General features: G+C 43.8%; 3 protein-coding genes across 4 annotated transcripts in view; 2 read left to right on the top strand and 1 right to left on the bottom strand.

Annotated features, from left to right (window-relative positions):
- Positions 1-27,065, top strand: part of LOC126565883 (uncharacterized) — a 482,940-nt gene that overhangs the window by 247,384 nt on the left and 208,491 nt on the right. The window lies entirely within an intron of this gene.
- The window catches only part of LOC126559640 (laminin subunit beta-1), a 379,704-nt gene that overhangs the window by 160,844 nt on the left and 191,795 nt on the right, over positions 1-27,065 (bottom strand). The window lies entirely within an intron of this gene.
- The window catches only part of LOC126556935 (myotubularin-related protein DDB_G0290005), a 43,613-nt gene that overhangs the window by 15,088 nt on the left and 1,460 nt on the right, over positions 1-27,065 (top strand). For both annotated transcript variants that reach the window (XM_050212500.1, XM_050212499.1), the window contains exon 3: positions 25,587-26,922. In XM_050212500.1, coding sequence (XP_050068457.1) covers positions 25,587-26,922 — 1,336 coding nt within the window. The remainder of the gene's footprint in view (positions 1-25,586; positions 26,923-27,065) is intronic.

Raw genomic sequence — 27,065 nt, 5'->3', positions numbered from 1 at the left:
TGACCGGTGACTCCATCTGGTTTTACTGCAGTTTTCACTGTACTGCTACTGTAAGATAATTCCAAAACACGTGTGTGCTGCAGGCGAATAGCATAACATGGTGTTATTTATAAATACGCATTTCACCCCGCTCTTCACATATGTGTCGCATTTAGGCAGTCGGGATCCTAAAACACTCACATACACTCCTCCCGGAAGTAGTTAAATCGTCGGACGAGCCATGCTTGAACAATTAAAACACGTCGTACCTAAAGGCAATTGGCATCGCTCGTGGGGAACAATCTAATATGAGCCAGTAACGATAGTCACGAGTACTGAAACCATATTTGAACAATCCTTTTTGCAGAGGAGTCACTGACAATTATGGGCTACCGATAGCGACTTTTGCATACAAAAAAAAAAAAAAAAAAAAATTAATAGCAGAGTATCTTTATTGCCATCACAACATTCATGGTGGTAAAACATGCAGCTACTTCAGATTTGTTTTGTCGCGCCACTACTGTATTTATGCAACGGCCCAGTACGGCGATCAACCGGATGTTGTGTAAAGAACGCACCAAACAGTACTACATTATTCGCATGTCGGGGGCGTCCGGCAAGTTATATGAGGTAGTCAGAATTAATGGACGGTTCGCCATGTGATGGAATTATGTTATGTCTTGTCTCCCGTATTGTTGGATGCTGTGAATACTCGGTACGATTGCACGCACCAGAAAGAAATTACATACACTTGGTCAAACGTAGAGTGCGGAACCGGAACCGGAGTGAGAGCCACCAACCTTTTCTCACCCCTTTTCTTTCCCACAGCGTTTTCGTTGCGCTCATAAGCGTTGCTGATTTTTGGCGGCTTACAGCGATTTGAATTGCTTCTGTGTAAAGGAAGCAACCCCATTTACAATGCAAATGGTTAATTTAGTGAAGAGCCACACCACTCACTCGACATGCTTTCCGTCCGGTTTCGGTGAGATCCTTGTCAGATGGCCATGGCTGACGTTTGGTGGTGTCCGGCTCATGTATATTCTCATCAACGGAATGGTTGTTTTGTTCTAAAAGGATAAAATAAAACGCTCTCAGCGCTCAGTATCCAACAACAACCGCATAAAAATGACAGCAATAAATCGTTCTCAACCCGTTTGTTTAATGATTTTAATAGGGAAGCTTGCTGCTAAAAAAGGGGCCGTTTTTGAAGCATTTGTTACAATGGGACCATCGGGATTAAAACTTTTGCGCACGGTGTAAGACATTGCTGTTTTTATTTCGTGTTGAATAACATTAAATTTTACACAATTTGCTATTTGGACAACGATGTAAGATCGTTCTCGTGTGTACTGTATTCTCTGAAAAGTAAGAACTTTATGAACAGTCCTCCAAAGGACGTGTTTTTTACGTCATCTGCTCGCGTTTTTTTCCACCAGCGACATTCTTTTGAAAGCACACGTGAATTTGTGTTGCATCGTGTAGTACTTCAAAATGACGGGTAACACACTAAATGTGAACCATTTCTACAACATTCCTGAAGCGAAAATTCCTTTCAAAAATATGCTTCGCTCTTTCGCTGCGAGTCTATTCTGCCAGATATAACATTTTAAGTGGTGAATGTGTAATAGCTCAACCGGTACAAAGCTCAACATGAAACATACTCTCGCGCGCTAGTGAAAGATGAAGCAAAAGAAGCAGAAGCAGATACTTTTTTTTTAAAGGAAAACTTTCTGCAACCATCACCGTAACGTCAAATGGCCCCTGGAGTGGCTGACACTTTTAACCCCCGAAAGTCTATCATTTCTCTCGATGGGACGAGAAAAGGAAAAAACCTGCTCCACTCTCACGTGTCTGAATGGTGCAAGAAAATGGAAAGGTGGATAAAAAAAAAAGCCATCCTGCCGAAAACAAATCCTCGCGAGTGTAGGTGTGTGCCTTGGCTCTTGCCTTGCCACGCTTGCTAATTGTACGGTAGGAAAATATTCGGTGAAATATTGTTACTTTTCGTGCTTCGCTTGCGGGCACTTTCGCTATCATTTGTCTGAGGCCAGCGCAAGACGGATCGATGACGGAGAGGATGTAATGGAAGATTTACAACCGTAGAAAATTTTGCATACGGTTGAAAAGGTGTTTTCATTCGTTGTCACTCAGTGAACAAGAAGTAAATGGCTGTCTGCAAAGCGAACTCTGTGCTGAAAGAAATATACTCCTCCAGAGGTATCTTTCACTGCAGAAGAATCGGCCATATGCAAAGCAATAAAAAGTTTCTTAAAAACATCTTCATCTCTTTAAAATCTTCATATCAAATTTGACAGTATTGTTTTACCTCATCTTAATGTAACATTTTATTTAAAGATCACTTCAACAACACCACAAAGAGAGGCCTCGTTGCCCAATTCACTCATTGGTGGGCCTTTTCGTGGTACATCATTTGCTTTCAGTGGTTGTGGTTTTTCCAATGAATCGTCCCATTTCTTCGCACCACCGTTAAAACCGTTAAAAACTGGCAAGCGCAACAAACGCTTTAATTGAATCTTTTATTCGTTGAAGCATTTTTCCCCAATCGGGTTTTTCGAGTGAAGGAAACCCTGTACCAGGATGCTTTGTGCGAACGGGTCCGTTGATGAGTGATTGTGCCTTGTGATAGTTATTTGATTATGCTTTCCGATTTTCTCGGTAATGCTTTATTAGTGGTTTCGGAAGGATGGAAGGATTCGTGTGCCAGCCGCGTGCGGAACGCTCGGTGGAAAATCGACAAACACTGACTCATTAAAAAGCGTTTCAAACTTTACCCGTTTGTTGCGATGTCGTTTGCCGGTGTGGAGGTTTGTTGAAAATGTTTAGGCGCTCCGTTCCTCCCCGCACTTCGGTGGGACGGGAAAAGTTGGAAGAAATTTTCATTATCAGATCTTTTCAAGGTGTTGCGGATGGGAACATAAAAGCTTCAAATTCATTCGGACGGCAAAGAATCCTCAGTGGAGCGTCACTCGGTGTATGGCGGTGCCGGAAACGTAACAGCTTGGCAAAGATAGATTTTCGTTATCGTAAATCTGCAATCAAATCCGGCCCGGGGAAAATGGTCCTTGCCAACCTTTCTCGGGTCTTAAACGGAAAACAATTGCCAATCTGCTTCGTTCGTTCGTCAAGGATTGTCGCCCCGGCGTGTCCCTTTTTTTTTTTTTTTTTTGGTTGATTTTGTTGAACGGTCGATATTCATCTTCTCGCTGCCCACGCCGTCGCCGTTCCATTTAAACCTTGTCCCTCGCGTACCCATCAGCTGTACAACTATGGGGAGAGAACAATTCGTCGGTTGATAAGCTCGACCAGTCTGTCCGTCTCCAGGACCGTACGTCTGATGTGCGTCCGATTGCAAGTTGTAAATAAATGTCACCGGTTGTTTGAAGTTGCTTTATTTCACCATTTATCTTCATGACGCATCGCAACAGAACGACGGACTTGCTGTAGGCAAAATGAGTGGAAAAGCTGTACGAGCTCGGTTAGCTAATCAACACCCGAACGTCACAGTAAACGAAAGATGAACCTTCACCCGAAACAGTCGAACCGTCAGTAAAAGCTCGGCCAAGAAGAGGCAAAGCCAAGGGTGCAGTGTGCAAGCATAGCAACAACAACAGTCAAAGGACCAGTTTTACCTCTTCTGGTGTCGTTTGTTGTCATCGTTGGTGGTGACGGCCGACGTCGACGGATCGAAAGAAAGGAAAAAGTCAAACCCTTAAACGATACGCTGTGGTTTCAAAGTTTGTGTTAACGTTGACACCACTTGAACAGCACCATGGATGCTTCGAAGCGAATCACCACAACTCTGGCCCTAGCCGCCCACATCGGGGGTGATCTTGCTAATGAAATGAAATAACCACAATCCACATAACAATGGGCTGGATGGACAGGATGATAGGGATAAAGAAGCTCCTTGGCGATACGACAATATGGCCACCCGGAACGCAATGGCCAGACAGAAGCGCTAGAAGAAAGGTTTGAAGTGGGTCTCGAATTTTACAGCACTAATGCTCGTTCGTTGATGACTTTGGGTTTTTGGTTTGATCTTGAGTACCGTCCGTGGCGAGCCTCCGTTATCGATAACCTGTCTATTCTGACGAATTGTGTAGCCTGTTTCTACCTAATCAATCCACCGGTTTCCAGCCCAACCGGTGATCGATTTATCATTGCCCATGAAATGTATACGTATAAAGTTAGCATATGCGACACCACCGGAATCAACTTCCTATGGGAAAGTGTCCCCAAACCTTTTGCCCAATCCCAAACCAACGAACGTCAAAAAGCGAAAGCATCGCCAAGTATTGCTGCCGCTGCTGCCTGCACGCTTCAGTCATAAATCATGCGGAAAGGCAAGGTGTCCACCTTGCTGTGAAGTGTGTGCTTCCACTCTCGATGGGCGAAGTTGCGCATCCATCCATCTCCTCGCCCTTCCACAGACCCACACACACACACACACACATGTAGTGTCGGCGTTGTGCCACGTGGACCTTACTAACCAAATTAGTGTGTCCAGGTTGTAAAGAGGAATAAAGGGCGCACCAACAACCCGGCACGAAAGCCACATTTCTTCGAACGCTCTTCGGTACCGTCCCCACGGTGGACTTTGGGCGAGTGAGTTTTCTTTTTTTTTTTTGTGTGTCCTGTGGTCATGCCATGTCACCATGAACCACTGATTTCTGGTCCTGTTTGACCTCATGTGTCTCTATCTCGTAACCCTTGGCACGAGTGCGGCAGAATCACATTTACCAAACCGAACGATGGAGGTTTGGTCGCTCGCCGAGTGAATATGTGAAGCTTGTTTTTTTTTTGTTGTTGTTTCACTCTTTCAACAGGAAAATGAACTCATTCTGTTCCGTTCTATTGCCTGCTCACCTGACCATGGAGCAGAATGGGCAAACTTACGTCAGGAAAATCCTTTCGAGGTTTTGGTTTCGTGCTACGCCACGATGTGTTTGCATGACAACGTTTGAAGCACTTCCGCCCATCACGAGCGAATGGAGTTGTTTGGTGGAGGTGCACACAAACGTACACATGCAGACTTACAACTACATAGGATAAAATCGTTACACACAGGTGGTTTATGAACCTTTTGGGTGCTTCTTTGTTGCTATTCCGGTGTCGCAAAGGAGATAGTTTTTAGGTTTTCTATAAATTGTAATACCATTTTTATGACGTTTAAAATAAACGCAAAGCTAGTCTCATATTTCAAGTGCATTTTTTCATGCGAAAAAAGGAAAAATCGCTCATTGCTTCTGTAATGCTTCAAACGTTGCCTTGCACCATTTCCTTCCCATTTAGTTTGAAATTAATTGAAGTTGGCCACACCCGTATGGTGTTTCGGTTTTAATGACGCTTTACGCTTTCGGCGGATGTTGCAAATCCCCGCGTTTCAAACGTTTGTCACGAATGTTAGCTTACGATGCTCAGTCATAATGAGCAACCGTGCCGTTGTTGCTATTACATGTTGACGGTTGTGTGTGTGTTATGCGCTGTTTCGTTGACACAAATGTTTATGGTTCCTCGATCAACCATGCATGGTGTGAAGTCCCGGTGACGAATGTGTCGCTACAGTTTGAAGTCAGCAAGCATCACTTTCCTTAGCGTGCTCTATCAAGATGAAGGCGTCAAAGTTGTAAACCGGTGCTGTGAGGCTGACGGTTATTTTTAACCGTTTCGCGGCGATTATGACAACTGGCTGAGTGTGGTAATGGGAGGCCAGTTCAGGGTCTTGTGTTTGTGCCCATTTTTCCGCTCTGATTCGCTGCCTTTAACGATGCATTTGGCTGATGAACCATTTTGTTGTCATCAAGGCACTCAAAGCATAGGGTTTCATGCTATGCATCGTAAACGGAACAAATTATTTCATGCTGTGTTGACAATGGGCTTCAATACATTATATTCGCATAATACGTTTGAATAAACATCCAGTCCAGTTTTTCATGGCTTCAACGCTCGACTATTTGAAGTAATAATCTGCACTACGGTATTGCGCATAATTTATTAATGACGATATAATTAGCTCGCCATATTTAGATTCACATTTGTACTCACCTTTCCGAAAATTCATTTCACAAGACCAACCATTTTCTAAGGAACACTTAAAGCGCATCTTCTTGGAAACTGCTATTACTTCCGGTGGTGGTAATAGTGAGTAAAGCACGCGTACTGTACAAGAACATGGTCCAACTTTCCGTCCAGCAATTTCTTTGCACAATTTAAAACATATTACTCTAAACGATGCTTCGGAAAGGTATGAAAATGAAAGAAGTCTTATTTGCATGGCGTTTTTTTTTTTTTTGTCATGTGCCCTTGCCTTGGTCAGTACTTTGTTCGCTCACGTCTGTGGAGATTTTCACTTTCGCGTACAATGGTAGCACGGCAGCTTGGCGTGTGCTTGCGCACACATACACACACACAAAGAGCCACTCCTGCTGGTGTAATATTACGTCTGACAGGTTCGCAAAAACTTTACAAACAGTTGATCTTTTTTTTCACTCTTGTATAGTTTTAGGGAGAGGTTCCGCGCTTCCCTGAAGGCTCGTCCAGCGTTTAAGCCCTTTACAAGAGAAAGGAATAATAGCGAAAGTGTCGAAAAAGTTTAACTTTTGACCATTTTCCAAAAATGCCAGCAATGAAGTTCCCTGTACATTTTCGCAAACCTGTCCCTGCATTTTCATCGCACTGCAATTCAATTTTCAACTCATAAAGAATATTTATTCAATTTGCCTTTCAATTTTCTCACTCGTTCTCTGTCTCGCACTGCTGGTACGCCGTGAATGGAAACACGCTTTTCATTCGCCTGCATTTCGGAGGCTTTGATTGGAAGTTTTCTATGACCGTTTGCACCAGAATAGGTGACGACGGAAAGGGATGATGGTGTGGGTTGGTGTGGGTTTGAAAAGTTGTGTTTGCAGCCGTTAAAATTTCGAGCGGCGAGCTAAAGGCTTGTTTTGGTTTGTTTAACGATATTTTTGACGCCACCTCCTGGACGCCCGGGTGAGGTAATCTGAATAATTCGATTTCAATTAGGAAGTCCAATTTAAGTTACTCCACCATAAAGTAGCCCAATAAAGTAGTAAGTGCTGATTCTGTCGAAAGGTTTACTAATAACTTCATCGCTCGCTTCACAAATCATTTGCAAATAATGAACGCGTGCTCAGCATGAATAATGCCTTTTTTTTATTCACTCGCTTTTATTTACGGTGGACTTACGACGATGCTCGTATAATAAAACGGGAAACATTTTCCCCTACAATTATCACCTCATTCAGGCTCAGATTGCACAGTAAGTACCTCGATTTAAATATTTATCCCGTTTGAAGCTACTCCGTAGCAAACAAAAATCGTGTTTTTCATTGTGTGCTTTTTTCCTCTGATTGTTTTTGTCGTAAATGACATTGTTACAAAACAAAATCCACAAACTGCAAGATCCGGGATCTCTATTAGCTCTAGCACCGCAACACGGTGCCCCGTCGGAAAGAAGAACAGTGCGCGAGAATACAATACGGCAGGGCAAAAATACAACTGGCAGTTAAATAAACTCACGCAACCGTGAATGGTGGGAGTACATTTTCTCTCCAACTACCAGTAGCGACAATAAAAACTCTGCTATACACACATACTTTTCAGTAACACAACCCCGAAGTCCCGAAACAATAGGTATGCAAGGTGAATGAGGCTGATGCTGGGATGGATCCTATCCTTGGGCGCATGAGGCTACTACTACTCCCGAAAACCGACCGACCAAACACAAAAGTCCTTTTGCTCCGCTTACATGCACAATGGTGAAGCTCTCGTGTTTACACCAGCCGCCTTCCTTGCGAAAACATCCCTATCATTCATCGTTGTCGACATGTGCAATTTTCACTGCGGAATGTCCTTTGACGTACCTTGTGCTTAGTGTGAGGTTTTATTTCTCCGCCAAGCAAAAGGGAGTGTTCTCAAACATATGGTAATTTAATGTGGATTTTAAGCGTTAATTTTGCACATATTTCTATTTAATGTTTAGCATTGTGAGCTCTTAAATATTCCTGGAATATGTTAGTTTATTAAACCTGTATTGCTTGTTGTGGGAATTACTAATCTAACTAAAAGAATCATACCATAAAAGATCTAGTTTCGATTTTTGTTATATCGCATATCACAAGTGAAGCTCAAGTTCACGCAATTTCCGATGGCAGAAAAATAAGGTGCGACGAATTGTAAATAAATCCGTACCAAATCCGACCAACATTCTTGTAACCTTGCTTGGTGCGTCTGTGTGTCCTTGGCTGTACGTCCTCAGCAGTGTTTTTGAGTAGCGTTACAGCGGATCATGTTACCAAGAGCTGCCAAAGCTGAAACGAGAAAAAAAAGAAACAACTCGTCCCATAAAACCACCATAAGAATACGAAACGAACGGTTACCACAAACGACTGCTCAACCTGTGTTGCGTTCGCGTCAGAAGGGTCAATAAAATCTATTGATTTGTATTTACGTCTTGCTCATTTCCTCTTGCTTTCTCTCTCTCTCTGTCTCCACTGTTGTGTTAAGAAACTCCCCCCCCCCCTCCCCGAACCACCTGTAAGAGGAAACCCAACCGAAAACATGCTACGAACAGTTCTACGATTCTTGCAAGGATACGACCACTAATTAGTTGGGGATTATTCGGAAGTACACTGTGATCCTTGTGAAGAAAGTGTGAAGGTGTGTGGGGCTTTTTCTTTTGGTTTTGTTTTTGTCCATTTGTTTTCCCTGTAACATGCGAAATCTCTCAGACCGTTTATTAACTAAACACCGACGCACGCACCACACATATCCTCCCCCCGAGAGTGTGTCCAGAACTAGGTGTCAGTGAGCAAAGTGAGTCAATGATTAGGCCGACATGAAAGACCTATCTCCGTTCACGCCCACTGTCACTGTTGCCATCGGCCAACGATATTATGGCAAGGCTCTAATCAACGAACGCGAATGTACTAAGCCAGGCAGAGTATGGTTTGGGAATTGGTTTCGTTGGTTGGTTAATTGGAACGAATTCAATTCTCGTCTCATTTCCCATGTGGCAGAACGCGCCTATCAACCCGTACGCATACATCTTGTTTTGTCTGTGTCACTTTCAATCAATCCTTTTTCGTCTTAACGTAAGATTTGAAGCAAAGCATATTTAAATCCCGTGATACTTACGAAGCGCTGAGGGGAATGAAGATCAACCGTTTGCATTGAGGGGTAAAATCCATTTTTTTTTTCAATTAACCACTAAATAACTCGTGCTTTTCCTGCTTCAGATCAAATTTTTACGTCGAACTAAAGCGCTCACTGTGAATGAGCAATCGATCGTCGTTCCCATCGAATGATTCAAAGTAGGAAAGGAAATGGAAATTTTAATAATAAATCCGCCCGGTTCCGATTGCAATTGATTTGACACTAATGACAGTGTTCCCTGCTGATGAATATCCCATTTTCTACGCTGTACATTTTGAGGCTTCTGCATGCAGTTTTCGATTGCAATGCCGGAAATCGATAAAGGAAAGCAGCGATTGGGTAGAAGTGGGTTGAGATTGTGTTTTGAATATGGAAACATATTGGACAGTAAATTGAAATGAACCACATTACATCCCCCAATCGCTCCCGTTTCGAAGGCATTCGTGCTCCTGCCACAATTTGTACTCACTTCTAGCTGATCGTAAAAGGCTGGATTGACTAGCGCCTCCCAACTGCAGTTAGCATGGCGGCAAAATATGAACTGACGTTCCAAATCACACATTCCGGAGCTCTTCGTACCAATGCACTACGAAGCAGAATGGGAAATTGTTTGCAAATACAGGTGCTACCAGCACCAAATACCACAAACACCCGTACGGTCATTTCCCGTATCGGTTATTCGTATTGCAAATCGATCCATTGCTAGAGGTCCACCGGACGATTAAATAACTTCCTTTTGCCAGCGTCAACGGCAAACGCTGCTGCAGGAATTGGTAAATGGACGGCTGCCACGGTTTCATCGCCCTTTTGCCTACCGTGTAATGGAATGGGGTTTCCCTCTATCACGATCGCAATGCATGACGATGACGATGATGGGCTGGATAATTGAAGCCAAAGGTGATTGCATTCCGTTTTCACCGCTCCGGATGCTCCGGAGAAATCAATACCACCCGAAGTCCGACTCGCAAGGACCAGGCTATGATTAGTGGGATGGTGTCTAATAATTAACATTGACCCAAATATTACGGTGTCTTTACAGTTCCGAGCAGATGATAACTTCCGGGTAGCGTTGCGTGTGAAGTTGAACGAAATTATTCATCGTTGCCAAACCGGCCATGATCTGTTGGCACGGGATCAGATTGTTCGCCGAAAGTGAGCGTTGGTTTGCGTTACTTCCGGTGGCTGTTCTTTCGCCACCCGAAAGGCCCCGGTGATTGAATTAATTTGCGTTAATTAGTCCATTCAATCGGAAGCGAATGCGCGGTAAGGGTGACCTTTGTACTCGCTATTGTGTTGTTGGGTCTACGGAAAAGTTTAATTAAGCATGTCACCTTTTTTTAAATGACGGTTTGATTGCAGAATTTTCAATTGGGTTTTGTACCGTATTATTTTAAGGAAATCAATTACTAAGCACAGTACGGTGACGTCAAAGTTGTCCAAGCGAGCTTAGCTGTGGGTGCGTCGATGTCGGTAAAACAAAACAATTTTCAGTCGGTAGTGGTAGCTCGATATGAAGTTTAATGATTTGTGAAATACGTGAAAAACATCTTATCAGATCGTCCCGAGAATGCCTATAAAAGCGTTGAATATGATGGAAATTTCACACTGATGACTTTGCAATTTCATGTTTATCGTTCTTTTTTATATGGCACATCTGCACACCGTGCTTAGAACCGTTGAAGTGCTGCTACAAGCGAGAAAAGTTGGTAGCCCCTTTTCCCCGCTCTGCCGCTTAATTCCAGCGATAATGTCCCTCATTGTCCACCCTGGCTTCGGAGTATTCGGACGAAGCAAAAAATCCGTAATGATCATGGCTCATTACGGCAAGTAAATGGATCAAATAAATAATGATACCTTAATGGAAATGAGGCAATGTAGAGAAAAGATTGCTGCTTTCTGGCTGCTGCAAACCAAACCACAACGCCGGAGCGGCTCGAGAGCGTACACAATGTCGGTGGAAAATTGCCAGCAGATCCCGGAGGGAGTCAAAAACCAATATTCAATAATTTTATTACACCCAGTCGAGTTTGTAAAGCTTCTGTAAATCATCAATCATCGTAAACCGATCAGTGTTTTCGAAGCGGGAAAGTAAAGCTCTTCTCATGTCAACCAGAGCAGAAAGCCGGTTCCTCTTTCTCGGAAACTCCCCTGCGCAGGGATCTACTTCCTGTTCAAAGAGAAATGTGTGCAAATGGACAGACAACAAAGCGTGCTGAATGTTTCCACTTTTTTTCCCCATCGCAATTCCGCCGTTGTTGTTTTGACGCGCCGCTCGCGAGCCGAAACAACTCATGGCGGGCTACGAGAAAACTCAATCCAGCGAGCGTACATTTCCTGTGATCGTTGAGAACGTGGAGGGAAAACCTGACGGTCCTCCAACCATGATGGGTGGATGAAAAATCGTCGATCCTAATTTGATTTTCGTTGCTTATCCCTGTCGAACGCAGGTAGGCCTTCCAAGCGTTCGTCGACCCGTAAGCTGATGAAGTTAGCAAATGAAAAATTGAGATCAAAATGGCACGATCTCGCAAACCGCACCGGGAAAAGCGAAATGGCAATGAGACCAGCTTACGCTTGGCCTTTTGAGAGCAGACAGAAGCTTCTTGGTTTGCTTCCTTTACGAAACGCGGGTTCTGCGGCGTTCTGTGTATTGGAAGCTGACGAGCATCAAGAGAGTACACTGTCATCTTCGGAGTGGATAACTTGCTTCACCACAAAGCTTCATCATGGAAAGCCACACAACGTTACTAAAACCAAGGACAACAAAAAAAAAAAACAGTATCCACCATAAAAAATAATGTTCTTCTAACGCACCCGACACGGGTTTGCCTGTTTGCCACGCAGAAGCCCTGTGACCGGTTGCCTATCCGGAAAGGTAGACATGGAAAAGTTTAAATTAGAATCCAATCAAACCACCTTTTGCCCGGGACGACCAAGTTTGGGGGTTTGCACTGTTTTTCCGCTTCAGCCCCGAAGAGATTAGACGAAACTTTGCTTTCCATCCCTTGCGAACACGGCCAACCGCAACAGCCGCCATAATATGCGTGAATGTGTATGTGTAAGTGTGTTTGCATGCATTCCGAGCTTTTAGTGATGAAGTGACCAGAACCGAGGATCAAACCCCAAAAGACGACAAACGAGGAAAAGTTGAGTAGAGTTAATGTTTTTCTTTGCAGATCATTTTTTTTTTTTTGTGTTTTCAAACAACACTCCACGTAAGGCAAACCGCGCAAAACTGTGGTGAAGGAATCATTTTGAAGGTCACTTTTAAGGATTTTTTGATAATAAGCATACTAAACTAATTGTCCTTACAAACCAACCTCGTTCTTATCAATCGTCGTCAGATGTTGATTATGCTTTCTTGCTATCAGTAAAGTCGAATCAAAATTTTAATCCAACTCAGGCGTCATATTGAATTGGAGTTTCTCACGCTTCCCAAAATAAATGACTTGGCCGTGGTCCAAAAATATCGAATGCTTTTTCCACGCAACATCACGGACGAAATGATTCGTACTTCGGCGCACTAACAAAAAGGTTTTTGTTTTTATATACCATTTAGCCAAACTTCACCATCACCAAGGACAGCGAGCGAATAAACATAAGGATAAGCGCAAAAAGCGCCACCACAAGCACGAACCGACTCGTTTCCCGGTGCCGTAATGAGAATTATGAGAATGAAATCATTGTTTTTACGAGACACAAGCGCACACACACACACACCATACACCACCATCACCACACACTAATGTAGTTAGCTAACCTTCTCAATCTGGCAAGGTTTTTAGGGCAAAGCGTGCGATAGAGTGCTTTCCCTCCTCAAATGGAGCATGGTCGGTCAGTATGTACAGCCCAGGGCTGAGTGTGGGGGAAATACTGCCGCAATCGGTCCGCCGCCCCCAAAAACAAAGTGCAAAAGCGGTGGCTAACGGCTGGCTATACCACTGTGCCCAGTGAGCGTTTATGTTTTATGCTACTGCGACACTTACTAGTTACCCCAGTTTTTCCTTCATTGCTTTCGTATCATTTGCGCATACAAAGCATATCGAACCCGCGAAAGGTACAGGGAAAAGGCTTGATTAAACCACAACTACTAGCAACCACTAAAAGCAGAGGAAAACTATTTGCCCAACGGATGGAATTCCACAAAAAAAAAAGGAACGGAAAATAAAACTTCCACAATGTGTCCCCATAAAGAAATGAACAGCTTGTTTTTTGTAGCACAAAAATATCAAAATTGCTTGCATCGAAAGGACCATTCTCCGGACACGGATAGCCACACACACACACAAAAAAGCCACATACCCACGCACACACTGTGTATAAATATTTACATCTCTTGTTCTCGAATTTCTCATCCCTCCCGAACCGTTGCTCGAAGCCACTTAAGCCAACAAACACTCGTCGTCGGCAACCAATTCTCGCCGCTGGTCCTGCTCATCTCGCCGTTCGCGCGACGAGATCTGCGCGGTGTGCTGGTTCACCTGATTCTGGGTAAATGTTTAAAAGGGCCCCGTGGCTTTTATCGCCATCCATATCGAGCGATTTTCACCTGTGGGCCAATTTGGTCGAGCGACGACCAAGGCACAGAGTTTATTTTGCCATTTCTGTGCGGGTGTGTATGTTACATTTATCATGGCACTATTCAGCGTTCACAGTTGTCCAGCGTTGAAGTTGGTGGTTGGCGGTTCGCAGCCGATTTCTTTTTACACCGTACAACGTAGTTGCCGTTTGCTACCGGAATTCATTAAAATGTCCAACGGAATGGATGTGCCCGGTACTCTTCTCCATACACGCATGTCGGGAGGCGTGTGCATAATTTAATTGAGGTAATTTTAATTAAGGCTTCAAGCCGTAGAGAATTCAAAGTGTGCTGCAGCTTTGGAACGTATAAATTTGAAGCTAATTCATTTTAATTTATAGGTGAAACTTGTAAAATAAAAAAATGAACATGCTGCAAACGATACCATAAACACACAGTTATTTGTGAGTGAGACATCATTTTCATTTGACCAATGTACTGTAAACGTTTAACTATTTTATCAACCACTGTAAAATGCCCATGCTGGCCACATTCAGATTGTTTTTTTTGCCCATTTTACAGCAAACGAGCAAGAAAAACACATGCTAGCATGTCCCTCAATTTCGTGTTCCACATCATGCCTTTGCACGTGCAATTGTCCACGACGAGAAATGCGACCTCACAATGGGTGTCGGGCGTACATACCGCAAGGGACTAAACAACTAAAAAGTGGTCTCGTTTGTTCGGAGTGGACCGTTTTTTTTTTGCTTCGTCTATTTGTTCGCTCTGTCATCACCCGATTGATGGTTGTGTATGCCCTTTTTTGTTTCTTGGGCAAGCAAGTGTCACCGAAGTGTGAATTTTGATGTGCAAGAATCGAAGCACATTGGGAAAATTGGCAAAATATATGTAAACTCGGCGAGGAGGCGTTAAAGAAAAACATTGACATTTAGGCAAACGCGCTCGCTTCAGAAGAATGTGCAGTAAACGAACACACACCCACACATTTTTCCCATGGGGCGTTTGTGGCGGAATGGATAAATGTTTTGCTTTTTTATTCTGGATCTGGTCAGTCTCTGTAGTTGGTGTTTGCTTGTGCCTGTGTTGGTCATAAAGCAAAATTTTGTGCAACGAATGAGCAATGAAAAATGGTAGGATAAACTTTCCAGCTCTGATATAAAAGTTTTAAAAAAGTGTAGATTTTGCGTAGCACAAAATGTCCTTAATTTACTTTAGTCATTATATCGTTGTAGGGCCATGATTCATTGTTAAAAATACATCTCTTTGTGCTTTGTGTTTTTCTCGTAAAATTACCATTAAAATGTAAAAAATTTCCGTTATCTCCGCCTCATTCAATCACTGTTCAACATTCAATTTCCACTCACGCAGCACTTTCATGGCTTGTTTTTCTGGAAGGCACACGAGATCGTCCCATAACAACGCAGGGTAAAAAGTCATATCCGTATCGATTACTGGCAAAGCACGCCCCCAATACGCCCACTTATTACGTCCCCCAAACAACGCCCAAGCAACACGCAAGACACAGAACAAAAAATATCACAAAACTGTTCGAAGAAAGAGAAGGATACACCCGGGGAAGAAAAAAGTAGACACACAACGAAGATAAATGATGATCAAATATAATTTGACACCGGTGTAATCTGTTGTGACGAAAGTATTGCTCCCCATGCTCGTCGTTTTTTTTCCATTCCCTCTCGCTGTAACTCTCACATTCTGTACCTTAAGCTAAAAACAAAAAATAAGTAAAAAAAAACATTAGAAACTAGTGAACAAAATTCTTTTTAAAGGAAAAAAAAATTAGCCAACAGCTCATCATCTAGCAAAGTTTGTCTGGGACGCGTTTCAGTTACTTTTCAATAGCCTCTTGTGCATAATCAAAACTTTGACAGAGGGGGAGCATCTAATCTAGTCCTTTTTTTTAGTGCTTTGGGGTTTCGGTTTACATTTTTCCTTTCGCAGCAGCAGCAGCACAAAGTTTCACGGTACTCTTCGGAATGTTGCAACTTTATGATTATGAACGAACGAGACCAAACGGAGCAAAACACAACTTTAATGGCCCCTTCTTGGGGTACATCTCCCAAAAGGGTTGGAGATGTTGGCACGGGTTCTGATACGAAAGCATTAAGCGAAAGGATTATGTTTCGATAATTCATTCCGAACGTATCTCAAGCGCACCTAACCATAATCTTTTGGCTGGCTTTGGCTTTTAATCAAAGATTAGAGCAAGCGAGCAAGTGCGCACTGGCCCTCTGGATGCTGCTGGAGCACGCCTGCGTGCTAATCCTTTAACAAGTTTTGCCTTCTAATACTAATATTTATAGCACGCTAATCACCGCGGTTTAAATTACAAATGTATGATGTAAATATGTGATTAATAGTTCCGTTCCGTTTGTCACGTTGCTCGTTTGTCAACCTTGCGGTTACGGTCGCTTGCTTTCGTTTTACGGTCGGTAGGACTCAATGTTTAATCAAAGTTGGGCGGACCTTTATCGCGTTACAATACTGGCGCCTTGTGCCACCGCTTCCGTATTGTAGTTGAATTTGCGCTCTACAGGTTTTGCAGCACCATCCACACGATCCTAAACCGAAATCAAAGCAACTGCACAAAGCACCTGAGAGTCCGCTTTACGCGAAAACAGACCGTTTTGCAGGTGTGTCACCTTTGTGTCGTGGTAGTAGTGGTAGCTGTGAGCTAAGGGAGGGGAAAAAAGTAAAACAAAAAAGAAAAAAAGGTTAAAGAGTCATCCAATCCTCTCGACTTCCGCCCCCCCCCCCCCTCCCCCCTCTCATCAAGTGGTAAAGGTTCACAACCGGAACCGTCCTTGCGTCCTGTCACCGGAAGCGGAAATGAAAGTCAACGGACCGACCGCCCGAAACAACCGAAACAATTACAAGCGCAATAAAAGTTGTATCCTCGGGTGAGCATTCACGGATTGTGACTTCTGTATTGTAAAGCTCGAGAAAAAAGAGTTGGCTTGATAAAAGCTTGCTTTTAACTTTTTTTTTTTTTGTGTGCAGATTTTTACTCGCTGTGTGGTGAATCGCACAACCTGTCGGTCCTTACCCGATGGCTCTTTTTCTTGCTGGCTGTGGATCGGCGGTAAAAACTAAATCGAGATAGCAACAAAGAAAAAAAAGGAACAGCAGTAACCGAAACGGACTCTACAATGCTAGTCCTCCAAACTTGTACCGTTTTTGTGTGGCTAAAGTTTGCCCTTAACTTTCACACCGAAGCCCCATCGAAAAGCGTACGCGCGGGATTGTGCAGTTGCTTAGAATGTGTGTCTCGCGTTCGACATTATCGCTCGAATCTTTTTGTAAATCCTTTCGAGTAGTACCGGTGGGTGGAAACGGCACATTGGGTGCAATTTTTTTTGTTTTTTGTAAAGAATTTTATATCTTTTTGCTGGTCCTTTCGATGGTTCGTGTTATTGGAACCTTTCTGTACTGTTTTTCTTTGCAAATGTAGTGTGAAGCGATAGGGTTTAAAAATTTAAATTTTTTGTTTCATTTTTCATTGCAAAATAGTTCACTTTTGATACTAGATTTTTATTGCACAGCTGTTATTGTTATCAAAAACTGCCGTCCACCACATTATGACCAAATAATGTCTTCATATACATTCCACTGTGCTACTACTATTTATAGCATTCCACGAAATAGTAACGATTTGGGGAAGAGCAAAGCATTCGTAAATGCCACTCAAACTATCACTATCGATGACACTTATTCTGCCTATTTTCATTTGAAATCTGTATCCTTCAAGTCCTCGCGTCACTATTGCAAGCTCGATCGTCATCCTCGCAGCTTGTCGGAATTCTAATATTCACACTGCATTACCACTCAATATATTACTTTATAATCACGAACTTTGCATGTTCAACTACGTGTTTTGGTTGATTGGATTGTCTCAAATGCAAAAAAAAAACCTGCAACAAAAAACAAACATCACTCGAAAAGGGTCTCGTTATTGTCGTCCCCATCACCAGCATCACCTTCACCTTTGCTTGCTTGTCCATCAACCAAGTTATGTTTTCTTATCGGCCACCATCATATTACATCGTTTGGGGGAAAAACTTCGCCCCAGGATTTGCAGAAGAAGAAAAAAAATCCTAACAAACGGCAATATTAGTTGCTGGTGCGTTCGAAATCACCAAACACAGCCGGCCAGACTGCCCTTTTTACTTGGAAACTGTCGTGGAAAATACTCTCCATTCTTTCCTTCTTTTCTGCGTTAGAGAGTTAAGCAGTGTATTTATTTTTTGCTGCTTTTTTTGTTTCTACTATTTGTCTATTTGCGTGCGCGTTTTGTTCATAAGCGCTGTTCTGGTCTGTTGCGATGCCTTAGCACAAACAAAAAAAAAAGGGCAAAGGATTCGCATCAACCTCTACGAAATTGAACGTATGACAACAGCCGCAAAGGTCGGTCGGTACCGGTACTGTTTCTGGTTGGACAAATTTGTTTGATTTGAAAAACGATCCCACCGTGTTGTACCGTGCCAGCGGATCGCAAGTAAAGCTAGCGAATTCGATGCTACGCTGCTGCCCTCGGAGCGAACAAACGGATTTGTTGTTGTCCTTGTCATGCTGTTTACGTGCCCGAACGCTCATACCCATGTTATACTGTTATTGGTCTTTTGATTGAATTTATAAATTTTATAAAGGATACACGGGGCAGAAGTATGTTTGCTCGATGCTTTCTCTGCTTTCTAAAGTGGAGAAAAAAACTCTAAACATGAAGTAGATTCCATGGAAGATGGAAGAGGGTTCTCGTGAGTTTTGGTCCTAAAATTAATCATGCAATACTTTACTTCAAATTAGATTACTGTTGCCCATGTGATTTTATTTTAGTTTTGAAAACAAGTTTGAGGATATTATGCTTTAAGCATGGTTATTTCCAGAGGAGAGGTTCAGGCGAAATTGATGACGAATTTTGAAAAATGCAGATAAACACGATAGCAAATTGAACGTAAATTTACATGAGAAATAATAATCACACAACAATGTACTCTGTAAGCTCGTTAGTGCTCGCTAGCTAGTCATTAGACGGCTGGCATGATCAACCTGGTCGTTGAGTCAGGAAAAAGAAGAAGAATACTAGCTCAGAACAACTGCTATACAATTCTCACAGCTTTTCCTTAGTGTAACTTTTCCTTTCTGCAAACCAATGTGGTCCAATATTTCCTCTTCAAAGGTTAAACACTGCTAGCGGTTTATGGTAGCCTCTCCAGATTCGGTTAGAAACCGAGTGGAAAAGAATAATTCACGGTCCATTATCACCTCTCGTAAAACACGGAACCGTCTTCCGGGGTTTCTCGTTTATCTTTTCGCGCCTCTTCCCATCTCCTGGCAGCACTGCTGGGGCTGAGAATTTACGACACATAATTCGTTACAGCGCACTTTTGTAATCCGTCATCCGGGGAGCAATATACCTTCTCGGGGTGGATTCTCGTTGTTTATTCAGTGCCCCGGAAGCCGTGTGAAGTATGGCCGGCCGACCACTGATTTGCATTGGACGATGTGATTGTTGCAATAAGGCGGCCCAGCCAGTCAGGTCAGTCGACATCAGCTGGAAGTGCAATTCATTACGCTAATGTGATGTGTTTTGCCTTTCGTTTCGGTAAGAAACCAGCCCGATCAGTTCCGTTTCTTAATGCGGTGCAATAAATCCACAATCATAATGATGAGTTTTACAGTGTTACTTAACATTATTTGCTCGTACATCTTATCACACATACGTAAGATCGTGTCGGCAATCTTTATGAAACACTCACTAACCGTTCCCAATCCATCAACTTTGTGCATTAAAGCGTGTAAAGGTCAACCGAACGGCACGGTCTTTGCTTTTAATGTGGCTTATTATCGACGACCCCCGTTAGATGTGCGACGCTCATATGCACCGGTATGGCATCATGCGGGAAACGTTAGTGGGAAATATCTTTATTTACATCCTCAGACAGCCAGTAAAAGCCTCATACTTTGGATGAGCATTTCCGTTGAATTGTCGTTTGCGTCGGTCAAGCTTTGCTACGGGACGGGTCTTAACGATACGCTACCGCAACTATAATGCTAAGTGCTGATTTATGGCAAAAATGGTGTGCGCAGTCTTGGATAATCTTTTCACCCGGACACAGCCGGCCAACATCTAACCACTTCTTCATTATACCATTTGGTCTAATTTGCTCTCTTTTTCTCTCGCGATTTCTCTTCTGTATTGGGTCATTCATCTTGGTTGACTTATTGCGGGCCATCGCTTCCGTTTCGGTTGGTTTGTTTGTTTGGTTTTGTTTGGAGAAGTCAAGTTATTCAATGATGTCGTTACGTTCTCACCCATAAAGCATACTATAGCATCGATAAATCAGCGTTGGTGCAGTTTTCCTTCCATTATGCGACTTATTATTGTCAATTATTTGTCACATTTTTATTCCATCACCAAAGAGCTAGTTCGCAAGTCATCTGGTTGCTGTAGAAAATCATTTTCTTTACGTAACGATTTCCCCCAGCCTGTGAGGAGGTGCCTTATGAATCTCGTTTTAAACGTAACTAAAGGCTAATAACTTTCCCCGTTGGAGCTCTTTTTCGCGGTTCTGACACGAAGTCTCGCAACTAATATTCCCCTAAAATCTGGCAGGAAATGATATAGGAACCGTTCGCTAATCCAACTAAACAACAAGCCCCTCGACAGTATGATGGTTCCGCTTAGCACACACACACACACACACACATCGTTCACAGTTCCGCACTAGCGATCGCGGTTTTTCGCTTGCATACCGTTAGTACGAGAGCATGCTGTGTGCTATCGACGAGGACTAGACGCGGGGTGGAAAAAGGCAAACCATCGCTCTACCCGCCCAACCACAGTCGTTAATTCCACTGATTATATTGTCTGTGCGGGCTAGAATTGGGAGGATTAGGCCAGGGATTAGCACCCACTCGGAAGAGGCTTAAACTAGATCGAATCGTTCCCTGAATTCCATTCCCAGCTCTATTTATGCCTATGTGTGTTTTGGGATAGGCAATGGCACACGGCAAGAAAAAGGATAAACAAACACCAGGCGTCTCCATCGGAGCTGCTAACTGGCGTGGATGCTTGGTGCTGGTTAGTTTTCCGCGTGTGTGTGTGTGTGTCTCTAACTAAGCCACCGCCAACGATGACAGGTGTTTGGATGGTTTATCGCATCGTAAAAACCGTAACCCAACCAGTGGTGGTGGTGGTGGTGGGTGTTGATTAGTTCTGCGATTTGGCGGTTCACGCATATGTGCGTTTGCTGCCGTCCGTTGCTCACGTACGCGACCAGTCAATTGCAGACAACGGAGTCCTTACTTCACTCCTGCACGGGCGTCCCAATTGAACATATAAAAGCCGATTCGCCCACAGTGCAGGCCGGAAAAGAGCCATCCAAAGCCAATCCAATGGAATGTTCCGGTCCTCTGGACACACTGAGCCTGTTCGAATGCGAAGCACCCTAGTACGCGTATGTGGGATGGCTATCAGACACCCGTCCGAAATGGAGGTGCCATCGTCTGGTCGGGGTCGTAATTCGATTAAAGTGTTAATTGAATCTGTGGCGAGCCAATGTTTTTAATCGCATTAAACACGTTGTCACCGAACTCGGTTTGGCGAATGTTTTACGCGCTATTTTACACGTTTCTCTGGACGCGTCGTGCCCCGTTACCGATGGGCGGGGGTGAGCGTTTCGAATTTATGCGGCAACATTGCGGGACAAACCGGGCACGTACATACTCGAATGAAATGCGACTTCGACTTCATTGCTTCATGCCATCGTTACAACGGAGGGGTGGAGTCCGGTTCCTCCACACAATAACGCCCATCGGTATCGTACGTTGTGTTATACTTTTCGCGGAAATTACGTGCTATTTCACGGCGTATTTTGTTTTTTTTCTTCTCTCTCTCTCCTCTGCCGTTGATTATACCTGCAAAGATGACACAAATTATTTCGCTCCAGGCGGAAAGCCCTCGGGAAGTGTCATTGCTCGCATAGCTTTCTACCTCGCAGTGGGGGATATCGCATTAATCAATTCAAAGCAGCAGGATAAAATATGTTAAACGGTAACAGAGATGGCTTGATGGTCGCGTGGTCGCAAGAGTGCAGTGAAGAAAAAAGAGGACCACCCTTCGTGTTGAAGGTAAAATTTAAAGCAGCATACTGGCAACAGAAAGAAAAAAATGCAATTTAAACGAGCCACACACACACACACACACCCCGGGATCGAGGAGGCGATGAATGTCTTGAATGTTTTGCCTGTTTCTGCTACGGTCACCGGTGGGCATTACCAAGAAGACGCACAGTCCCGCAGGACTTCACATTAGGAGGTTGGAATGTCCAGGGAGTAACTGTGTTTTGTTGTTCGTGGAAAAAAATCCATCTTGCGAAAATATGCAGAAGTTTTTCATATTTTTTTTAAAGGAAAGAAGGAGAGAGAGAGAGAGAGATAGATAGGTAGAGAGTGTGTTGCTGGCCACGACATTCCGTGGTGTGCAGAATTCAGTTAGGAGGAATTTTTGCATTTTAACGACACCCTCAAATGGTTTCCTACTGACAGATAGCGCGAAACCGGAAGATGCTCAAAACAGTTTACAACTTTTTTTTTCCTCGCATATACTCTCCAACAAGCACACACAGAGCACGGCCGGCCAGCCAGCCACCCACAAAGCAATCGTCATCTTCCTTTTTATGGTCCTGTTCCCTGCAGTTAATGTGTGCCTGTGCAACTCGGTGTGAAAATGAGCTCCTTCAACACCGTCTGCGTGGTGTCAACATTATCATTTTACGATGAATTTTACACCCGGAAGTGTGTGTGTGTGTGTGTATGTGTGCTGCATGCAAGCCATGCAACCAGTGTGGACTAAATTCGATTCGAATTTAACACAGCGCCACTAGGAAAGTGACATTATTGTCACATTTCATGGCGGCACCATAAATGGGTGGAAAATTGATAAATCGTGTTCGTCAGCTGACGATGGCAGTCAGGCCGCGGCCACATCATGCTGCAAGAGAGTGGTGTGTGTCTGTGTGTGTGTGTATGTGGACCAAACCATCAAACGGTTGCGGTTTTTGGTGGCATCGCACGCCGTACACCGAGTGAGCTTTGTTGATACAACAAAGAAACGAACAGAGACAGGGGGTGCATGGAATCCCTTCAGCTACTCCAGCTCCTAGGTGTAATGTACTATCGAACACTTGGCTTAAAGAGTTAAAAGGATAAGCGACAAATTGGGGGGGGAGGAGCATTGTCATGTTGTCACTCGCGATGGTGTGCGCTGTTCGCGCCCGGTGAGCGATAGCTAACGTTATTTATGGTGCATTTTAAAAAAATATCTCAAACAACACACTTCCCAGAGGATTAAGTTGGAAGGTTACGAATAAAGAAATGCCAAACTTTCCTTACAAGATGTAGGACTCGCTCTCTTACTCTGTCCCTCTTTCGTACTGTGACCTGTATCGGGACTGTTGCAGCTGAATCTGAACGACTTTGGGACCCAACTTTCCTAGGTTGGGTGGTGCTTGAAAGATTTATTACATTTTTCGGCTCGTGTAAAAGTTTTCCACTGTTTCCGTCTTACACTTAGAAGGCAGTAGTTTACTTTTTTAAATTATTTTGTTGTTTTTTTTTTTATTCATAAGGGACGGCCAGGCCGTATTGTTTAATTTTGATGTTATTTTTGGAAAAAAAAATCTTTTTGTCCTCAGTGGAATGTTGGAGAAAGAAGCCTAGACAGATGAATTACATTGCTGGATAAATGAAAATCGTGATGCTTAGTAACGACAAATTTCTCAGAACGAGGGACCTTATTACATCGTAACTTTCGGAGTGTCAACGAATGTTAAAATTGTGTTTGTTAAACCTTAACTTTATTTTTTATTTATTTATTTATTTACAATTGAATATGACGGTCCAGTGCCGTATTGTCAACACCACTTGTGTTGAAAAAAAAAAAGTACAATTATATTGATAAGGCATTTCCTCCTTATTCTTTGCCTTATCCCGGGCATACTCGGTTATGGTTGTGGTGATGGTGATGATGATGATGATGATGATGATGATGATGATGATGATGATGATGATGATGATGATGATGATGATGATGATGATGATGATGATGATGATGATGATGATGATGATGATGATGAACATGTATTCGTGGATGATGGTCCGGTTCTATTGCTGTGGCTATTGTAATTATGGTGGTTGGTTGCATTAAAATTCGGCTATTGTAGTGTTGTGGCCGTTCTATTGTTGTCCTCTGTGGATTGGTCTGGACTGCAACAAACAAACAAATATTGTTTAGACAGCACATTTATTTGTCTTCGTACAGTGTTATCCAGTGCAGTCCAGCAATGACATTCCAAGCTCGCTCTATTCAACGTCCAATCAAAGGATGATCGACAAGCTCTATCCCGCAGCAGCGAAAGCGACTTCACTACTCCCGAGACTGAGCCCGCCAAACACCCCGAACCCGACGCCAACACTGTCAAACTCAATGTGCCAAAACTGGACTGGAGTGGAGAACACTGCACTTTCAACAACGCCTGACTCCCTTTTACGGCAGTGTTGGAATCACCCTCGAGTGCTGTTGCCCAGTCATCGGATCACCCGTGGCACTACAAAAAATACACTTAAAACATAGACAACACAACATTTAACAAAAAAGGAATTGGGGAATACGAATAAGGATTGGAAGGATACTAGGGATGTGGAATCATAGGACAAGACCGTTGTCTCGTTGTGGTGTTAACTTTATTTTTTAATCTTGTTTTTTTATTACTTTGAGTTAACTAGCCTTTACAGAGCACAAAAAAAGACAAAAAAAACAAGGATTCAATTGTCTCAATAAATGCTGCGCAAGATTAATTTAAGAGTATTAGTGCTGTTAAGATCGACTGCGTTAATTATAGTAAGATATGAAGATATCATTTTTGAAAGAGGATCGTTTGATCCAAATTTGGTGGTTTGTACTTTCAAGAATGTACGGGGCATCAATAAATCCGTGGATAAGCTTATGTAAAAAAACGCACTGCACCGTCAGTCGTCTGTGTTCAAGGGATTCCAATCCAAATAACATAGACCACAAGCTACAAGACCAAGGCAGCAGATAAAAGCGGGCACTTGACAATTTTATTTGCACGGAATCCTGTCAATTATATAATTTTGCATCTCCATTTAATGCTAGTAAATTCTAAAATTGACCCAACAGTAGCACTATACAAAGACTATGAGGCTCCTTTTAATCCTTGTGAAGTAAAACTTAACTAAGGTTAACTCTGAATTACGAAAAATTATATTATATTTTTTACGCTACCGTGTTAAACCTCTAAAACAAGGATATTCTTTTCCCTTGGCCCTTTGGTTTTTTGATCAAACAATTTATTAACCTGAAAAAAGGGGAAAAAACAGTATCCAAGAACATCCATTGCATCGGATCCGCTTATAATCCAATTCCAAACTGTAATTTCATGCAATTGTTCATAAATCTAGAATATCGTTCAAACCCCCATTTCATTTGCAATACTCTTCGCCCCTTAACTGTCTTGGGCACATACCAGTTTTGTACGAAGATCCATTAGTTTGCGTCGTTGCAACATTCGAAGCATATGGCGTTTTTAAGCGCTCGTCGCTATCGCCGTCACTATCCGATTCGTAATTGCTTTTTGCAACACATTGCCGCGATGCATCCGTTGCGCTACGAGAAGAAGAACCATTTCGTTTCACATCCTTAGTGTAGCAACAATGGTACGACAAGTGGGAGCGTAGAAATATTACGCAGCAAGCAACCAGCCCGCAAAACCAATCGCAAACAATTAATTACTGTGCACTAACCATGCTTGTCTTCATTTTCGTTCTATTTCAGTTCGAGTGGAAAGACGGAACAGCATCATCACCATCAACATCCCCAGCACCAGCAGCATCAGCAGCACCATCAGCAATCTCAGAAGCATCAAGCGCAGACGAACCAGCAGACCCAAAACGTTGGCATCGTGCGGGGCATTGTCCAGCACCAGCAAAAGTTCAACCACGTACAGCGCCATTCGCCCAGCTCGACGACCGTTACGCTGGCGAAGGGTGGCGTCTCCACCACGGTGACCACCACTAGTGACCACAGCAGCAGCAGCAACAGTAGCACCAGCAGCAGTGTGAGCAGTACCGCCAGCTCGAGCTCGAATGCATCGTCCAACAACACCAGCACGAGTAGCGGGATCGGCAGTGGTGCATCCGCATCCAGTAGTAGCCATCATCATTCAACGCAACAGCAGCAGCAGCAGCAGCAGCAGTCATCACCAGCGGGCCCGACGACGGCATCCGCCGTGGAGGCAACGTATGCCAGCGTCATCAAGAAACCTAAATCACACACAACAGCAACAACGGCGGCGGCGAATGCGGGCAACAGCAACAACAATGCCGCCGGCTCCACGAATGCCGGTAACAATGTGGTTGGCGAATTTAATGCAGCTGATTTGCGCAGTTCGCTCGACCGCAAGGTAAACGGGCTCATGTTTAGTAACGGGTTGAACGAGCGCGTAACGCATCCACCGTCGTCGACATCACCTTCCGGTGCCGGGCCACAGCAACCGACTGCCGCGAGCGTTATCGTTGGCGCTACACTCAAACCTGACCATCATCTGCTGCAACACCATCACCATCACGGTACGATGGGACGGCATTATCACCATACCCAGCTTCAGAATCTGCTCTGCACGGACAATCAGAACCAGCTGGACACGAGCAGTGTCAGCAGTATCAGCAGCTCGAGCGTCGGTGGAGGCAACAACTCTGGCAATCATCTGTCTTTGCTGAACGGTAGTAGCTCCACGACCAATTCGCCCATCACGGGCATCTCCTCGAATGGGGCGTTAGTGCCTCCGCCGTACCGGGATCCACCACCGCCGCGGAACAGTCCCCTCTCGCACACGCTTACCAGTCTTAGCAGTACCGGCAGTGGTACGGGAAGCAGTACCCAGGGCAGACGGCAGGAGAGCAGTAACCTTACCGGTGGATCCTCGTCGGCATCTTCAACCGTCTCGTCACTGGTGGTGGTAGGTGCCAGCGGGACGGAAGAGATACTGGTGGGTGGTGGTAGCGGACCCGTGGACAACAGTATACCGCACGTGACGGGCTATCGGGAGCTGATGCAGCTTATCAAGTTACAGCGCGAGAAAATCAATACCCAGCAGGCGGATCTGTCGAAGGTAAGTTGGCTGGCCAATCCTGGCTGACTGGTGGTGGTGGTGGTTCGGTTATTAGTATCGCTTCATAGATTAGTATTACCTACATTCAAGCGATTGCAATCTAACATTCTGCGGTGTTTGATTGTGTGTACAAGATTGTGGAT

Source organism: Anopheles maculipalpis, chromosome 2RL (genome assembly GCF_943734695.1).
Source record: "Anopheles maculipalpis chromosome 2RL, idAnoMacuDA_375_x, whole genome shotgun sequence".
Taxonomy (NCBI): Eukaryota; Metazoa; Arthropoda; class Insecta; order Diptera; family Culicidae; genus Anopheles; species Anopheles maculipalpis.
This window is presented reverse-complemented; position numbering and strand designations above follow the sequence as displayed.